At 35.5% G+C, this 6,000-nt stretch overlaps 1 protein-coding gene across 3 annotated transcripts in view; it reads right to left on the bottom strand.

The window, feature by feature from the left end:
- Window positions 1-242: 242 nt before the first annotated feature.
- SMIM14 (small integral membrane protein 14) overlaps window positions 243-6,000 on the bottom strand; it is an 87,100-nt gene continuing 81,342 nt past the window's right edge. For 2 of the 3 annotated variants that reach the window (XM_073237726.1, XM_037002814.2), the window contains 2 exons: window positions 4,992-5,032; window positions 243-3,322 (listed from right to left, as the gene is read on the bottom strand). In XM_073237726.1, the coding sequence (XP_073093827.1) occupies window positions 3,166-3,322; window positions 4,992-5,032 (198 nt within the window). In that variant the 3' untranslated portion in view covers window positions 243-3,165. The remainder of the gene's footprint in view (window positions 3,323-4,991; window positions 5,033-6,000) is intronic. The other variant, XM_037002812.2, reaches the window with a different exon arrangement.

Below are 6,000 nucleotides of genomic sequence, written 5' to 3'. Positions count from 1 at the left end.
TAATGAAAGAAATGTAACTGCAATCTAATTTCCTAGAGATTCTTAGAACCCTCACTTCTGAATACTGGCCTCATACTGCTATTGTATAAATATTTTTCTTATAACATAGAAGTTTTCTTTGGAGAATGTCTTGAGTTAGGTTATGGTAAAAAGCCTTATAAACTATTCAATAAAGGATGTTAACATTTTACTAAGCAAAAAATGCCTGCTTCTTTTCCCACAAAAGCCAAACAGAAAACGAGTTTTACTAACATTTTCTATTTATTCTTTAATAAAAAGTGCATAGTACAAGCCCTTTACCCCAATCCAAGTACTCATTAATAGATTACAATAAACCCTGGATGGCACAGACATGATTTGTTTGGCATGATCAAACATTTAAAAACAGCAATTAAGATTTAATATATCACATGACCCATTTTGCTTTTAACAAAGTAATCATCAGATATGGTGACACATACATATAACTTTTCAATTAGAAATATTATGTTAAGACTAAACGTACTATTGCAACAACAAAAATTTAACCCACTAACTGTAAACTCTCTTCATTTCTCCTCCAAGTTGCTGTTTTTTGTCTTAAGCTGAGCTGGTCAAATTTTAGCACATACTCATTTAGAGTGACAGACTTTCATTCAGAGTGATATATTTCCAAGGTTCCTTTGAAAATTAAGAATTTTTTAATTTCATAAACACTATCACATGACATACCACAAAGACACTAAAAGTAACCATGGAATAGCTGAACTTAATAGCTTACTTTGGAAAATCTCTGCAAGCTGTTTAAAATATAACCTGCTGAGTTTGGAATGGTGCTTGGATAGGTACATGATAAAATCTTTTACTATATACAGTTCCAATGTTAACTTTTTCTATATGGAAAGCAAAAACAAATTATTTTGCTTAAAACAACATTAAATTACTCTAAACCAAAATGAACTCTTAATGGTATTTGCAGAATATTTAAAAGCCAAAGTGATTAAAATGTGAAACTTTATCTCTCGTTTTTCCAGATTATTGAAAAATGATTGTAGTCACAGTTCAGGTGAATGTTTACAGGCCAAATAATGAATAAGAGTGTGCTCAATAAGAAGGCCACATGTAGAAGCTTTAAGAATTAAATAGAATGATATAAATTACTTGTTAGGTTGATAGGAATCCTTTATATGCAGTAATACACTGTCTTTTTCAGGAATGCAAAGAATTTTAGAGGTAACTGAAGACTAAATATTTCACTAATAAATTTTATTACTAATTAAATAGATGGTCCATATAGAAAAAGGTTAGTATTCTAGATGTAATGTCAATTAAGTGTATGTGACAGAAGTGAAGAACTAAGAATAAGAATTTCCAGAATAAGATTTCCAGGTCTCTAGCTAACACCGGACATTCTGTTTCTATGACACAGCCACATCTTCAACCAAAGCCAATCCTCAATTATTTGTGAACTGTAGATTCAGTGAGTACATCAGTATCTCTGCTAGACACCAGCTTTCTAGCAGCTTAGGAAATAAACTGCTAGGATGTATGTGCAAGTCTTCAAAATTCAGGAGGCAAGAGCAGAAAAAGGAATGCTTATAGGCATTTAGCTACATTTTATGCCATTTCTACCCTTTCTGCTTTAAATAGCTATAGAGTTGCGAAGGCTTCCAGTAGGACACGGCAAGAGAAAAAACCTTAAATTTGTGGTGTTCATTTATCCAGATTTGACTTATGTGTGTTATGATATCCCTCAATTAGCACGAGTAATTAACAGTAGGTTATATTATTTCAAGAAGTTGATTACAAAGCCAAGATGCACAGGAGGAATCTAAGCAGTCAATAGTGTATTATATGATGAAATGAAGCCCTTATAATGTTTATGGCCTAGAATGTAACCATAATAAAGGGGGGAAAATACTCTAAGAGCATCACACAATTCTATCAGAGACTCTATTAAACAGTACAAAGATAAAGAGAAGTTTACTTGATTCATACAATTTCTCAGATTGATACAGTGAAAAGCTAGACTGATCTAAGATGAAAAAATCCTTACATTGATAGAAAAAAACTTCTAGTACCACAGGTCATTTGTAATCACTTCCTAAGAAAAAATTCTATAATCACAAAAGTCATGCAGACTTTCTAAAAATGCCATTTCTATGAATTTTCTTTCAAACTGGGCAAAACAATGCAGTCTTCTACTTTTTGTACATTTCAAAATTTTTACTTATATTAATGCTTCTCTCTACCCTGATTCATCCCATTCCCAAACAAGAATGAGATGAGGGAAGAAAAAGATCTGATTGCTTATCATTTTCCTCCTTTTCCCGTCTTGTAAATTAAGAAGGATAACAAAAGACTCAAATTTTTTTCTTGTAAGAAAAAAAAAGAGCAAGTAAGCATTCAAATGTCAGCAACCAAACAAGACCCCAATGCAACTTTAAGATAGTTTCACTTAACAGGGAAGTGTTAGAACAGAAAAGCAGCTTCCTGAGAGGCACCCATTCAAAAAATAAATTATAACTTAAATTATTTCTGTATAGATTATATCTGGCAAAGGCAGAAAGAATTAATTTTTTTCCTCCTTTCATGAACCTTGTAAGGCTAGTGCAGTGGCTTACAAATGTCACATAATGGACTATAAATCATCTACCATATTTAAATCATGTTTATTTAAAGTTTTCTTAATATTAGATATTTTTATGGGAATAAAAAACATTCACTAAGTAATTATTTCATTTTGTCTCTCCTGCTTTTCTAGTCACATAAGCCAGCTATGGTGGATGACAGATTTCAGCTATAACTTATAAAATATTCCAAAGGCTGCCACAGTCCCAAGAACTAGAGAAAATTGCCACCCACAAATGAACTACCAAAGCAAATGTAAATATAGCTCAAGTGACTTTTTAAATTGTGAAAAGAGCAATTTTAAAACCTACAAAACTATTTAAAATATTTAAATGCAGAGATCTCAGGTTTTCTTCAATCAGGCCAGAAATCACAAAAATTATGATCACAGTTAACAAATAGAATGAGTGGAATGTTTACATTTAGGATAACTAAAAAAGCCCATGTAACTTTTAAAAATATAATCATTAACTCAAGTATACCATGAAAAGGAATGGTGGTAACACAGGAAGCAAAAATAAGCTTGCAAGTGAAATTTTTAGAAGCTCATGAAAACTATACCATCCCATTTTGCAGATGCAAAAAGAAAACACTTCTAATCGGGTTAAGAGTACTCGGGTTATCTTCGTTCATTTGGTCGTGCAAGGTGTTAACTATTGTCACTTCCTGTATCACAAAGTTAGTCCACAGGAGGGGCTGGTGGATCTTGTCCCTGGCATTAGAAAGAAAGAAATTATGGAATAAATTTCTTAAGTCTCATGGCAACCAATTTAACACACATAGTAAGAACTGAGCATGCCCCCCCCAAATCCCAAATCATTTATTTGACCTTCTCATGTTTTTACACAAGAGAGCACTAGATTAACACTGTGATTCACCAACATTTGTCTCATTCTTCCCTGTGGTATGGAAAAGAGGAAATTTGTGTAACAGTAATATGATTTGGGTGAAACTGCTCTCCCTGACAGTGCCAGAGGTGGTATTTCAATAATAAAGGTAGTCTCATTCATCTTGCTAACGTGACTGAGTCCAGTCCAGTCCAAGTGAAGCTGGAGACTTGTTTTTCACCACAGAATGCCAACGAGGAAGCATGTGGCTCTGGCTGCTATTGGCAGCCATCCTATGATCACAGAAGGAGCCGACCTTAGTATGTTTTCTTGCTTATGCCTAGGGCAGTGGGACTATTACCCTAGTGCAAACCCCACTGCAGTCACTGTCCATCAAAGTAGTAAGATGCTGTAGAATCACTACCTGCCCTCTCCGTGATGTACAGCCTTCCCCGTGCCCCACCCCCCCACATTATGCATGCTAATCATAATGCCCCCTTTCTTTTTCCTCCCCCTTATCCCTCCCTTCCCACCCATCCTCCTTCCAAGGTCTGAGGTGGTATGAGGAAAGAAACTGGGTCTTGGATAACAGTGTTAAACTTCCTAAACCCTCACCCAAGCTCTGGATTTACTGATTTATAAACCAATAAATCCAGCTTGCAATAGAGAGTGCCTGAATTGTAAAGGAAAGATCAGAGCTTTTAGGAATCTTCAGGGGGATTCCATTTATTTTTACTCCAACATGCTATATGAGGCCCCACTGAGGATGACCGATCTTTCTGCTTGGAATTAGTATGTTTTCTTGCTTATACCTAGGGCAGTGGGACTATTACCCTAGAACTGCTGGCCTACAATGAACCAAGGTTCACGGGACTCTATGTTTCTGTACTTTTAATGGCTTCTAAGTCAGCTCATTAGGTTCGATTTCTTTAACTCCACACATTGAAGACGTTGCTCTTTGATATGAAAGTAATAGAGCTATATACAAAGAAAGAAAAAAGGCTAAGTCTTGACTTTATCAAGACAATATACAAGCTTTATGTATACCCCCATCCAAGAAAAAACAAAAATAAATGTAAGGCTTGTTAATAGTGCTAATGATACCTTCTTTCATTTAGCATGCTACATACCTAAATGTTCTACTCCTAAAAAAAGCCAAAGCACTGACCAATTAACATTGCACATTTGCTTTCTCCTATGTAAGAAGCTAGGCTAACTGAACACTTTTCTTATATTAACAATACAAGTTATGGAAAAGTAGCAATTATTTAGGGAATTTCACAAGTTGGAGGCGTAGTAGGATAATTTGGTGTTAAACAAGTAAACCTATAATGGAAATATTTTTAAAGAGATCATACCCAAAACAAATGGAAAAGAAAAAGTATATAAATACTGGTTCTGGAAATGATTAAAAAAGAAATAATTTAATGGAAGTTCTATTAAAGAAGTACTGAAAACTCCCTATAGGGTCACTTTATCATATTTTTATTAAGAAAGTTCTAAAAATAGTTGTAATCATGACTATCAAGATTTATCAACATGAATGATTCCTACCTCTCCTTTTGCCAGCTTGGATGATCTACTGTGATGCAGAACTGGAAGAATGAATTTGGGAGAAATAGGTTGGGAAAACAGAATTTAGGCAGACAGGCAGGCTCATGTCTCTACTGTATTTAATAGTTGGGGTGAGGAAAGGGAGAAAATGAAGTTGTGGGAGGAATTCTAAATTATAGCTAGTAAAAGAATTTGGGGAACTGGAAGTATGAGAGACAAGGGATCAACTCTGAGGTGGGCAGAACTGGGGAACTGGGTAGTGAGCTTTGAGAAATACTGCTGTGGATTATTATGAATTAGATCTTTTTTTTTCATGTTTACCAGTTTTATTTTGGTATCATTAATCTACAATTACGTGAGGAACATTATGTTTTCTAGACTTCCCCCATCACCAAATCCCCTCCACAAACCCTACTGCAGTCACTGTCCATCCGTGTAGTAAGATGCTGTAGAATCACTACCTGCCTTCTCTGTGATGTACAGCCCTCCCGTGCACCCCCCCCACACATTATGCACACTAATCATAATGCCCCTTTCTTTTTCCCCCCCTTTATCCCTCCCTTCCCACCCATCCTCCCCAGTCCCTTTCCCTTTAGTAACTGTTAGTCCATTCTTGGGTTCTGTGAGTCTGCTGCTGTTTTGCTCCTTCAGTTTTTCCTTTGTTCTTATACTCCACAGATGAGTGAAATCATATGATAACTTGTCTTTCTCCGCCTGGCTTATTTCACTGAGCATAATACCCTCTAGCTCCATCCATGATGTTGCAAATGGTAGGATCTGTTTTCTTCTTATGGCTGAATAATATTCCATTGTGTATATGTACCACATCTTCTTTATCCACTCATCTACTGATGGACATTTAGGTTGCTTCCATTTCTTGGCTATTGTAAATAGTGCTGCGATAAACATAGGGGTGCATCTGTCCTTTTCAAACTGGGCTGCTGCATTCTTAGGGTAAATTCCTGGGAGTGGAATTCCTGGGTCAAATGGTATTTCTACTTTGAGTTTT

Source organism: Manis javanica, chromosome 5, assembly GCF_040802235.1.
Source record: "Manis javanica isolate MJ-LG chromosome 5, MJ_LKY, whole genome shotgun sequence".
NCBI classification, from domain to species: Eukaryota; Metazoa; Chordata; class Mammalia; order Pholidota; family Manidae; genus Manis; species Manis javanica.
The sequence above is the reverse complement of the archived record's forward strand: the minus strand, read 5'-3'. Positions and strand labels throughout refer to the sequence as shown.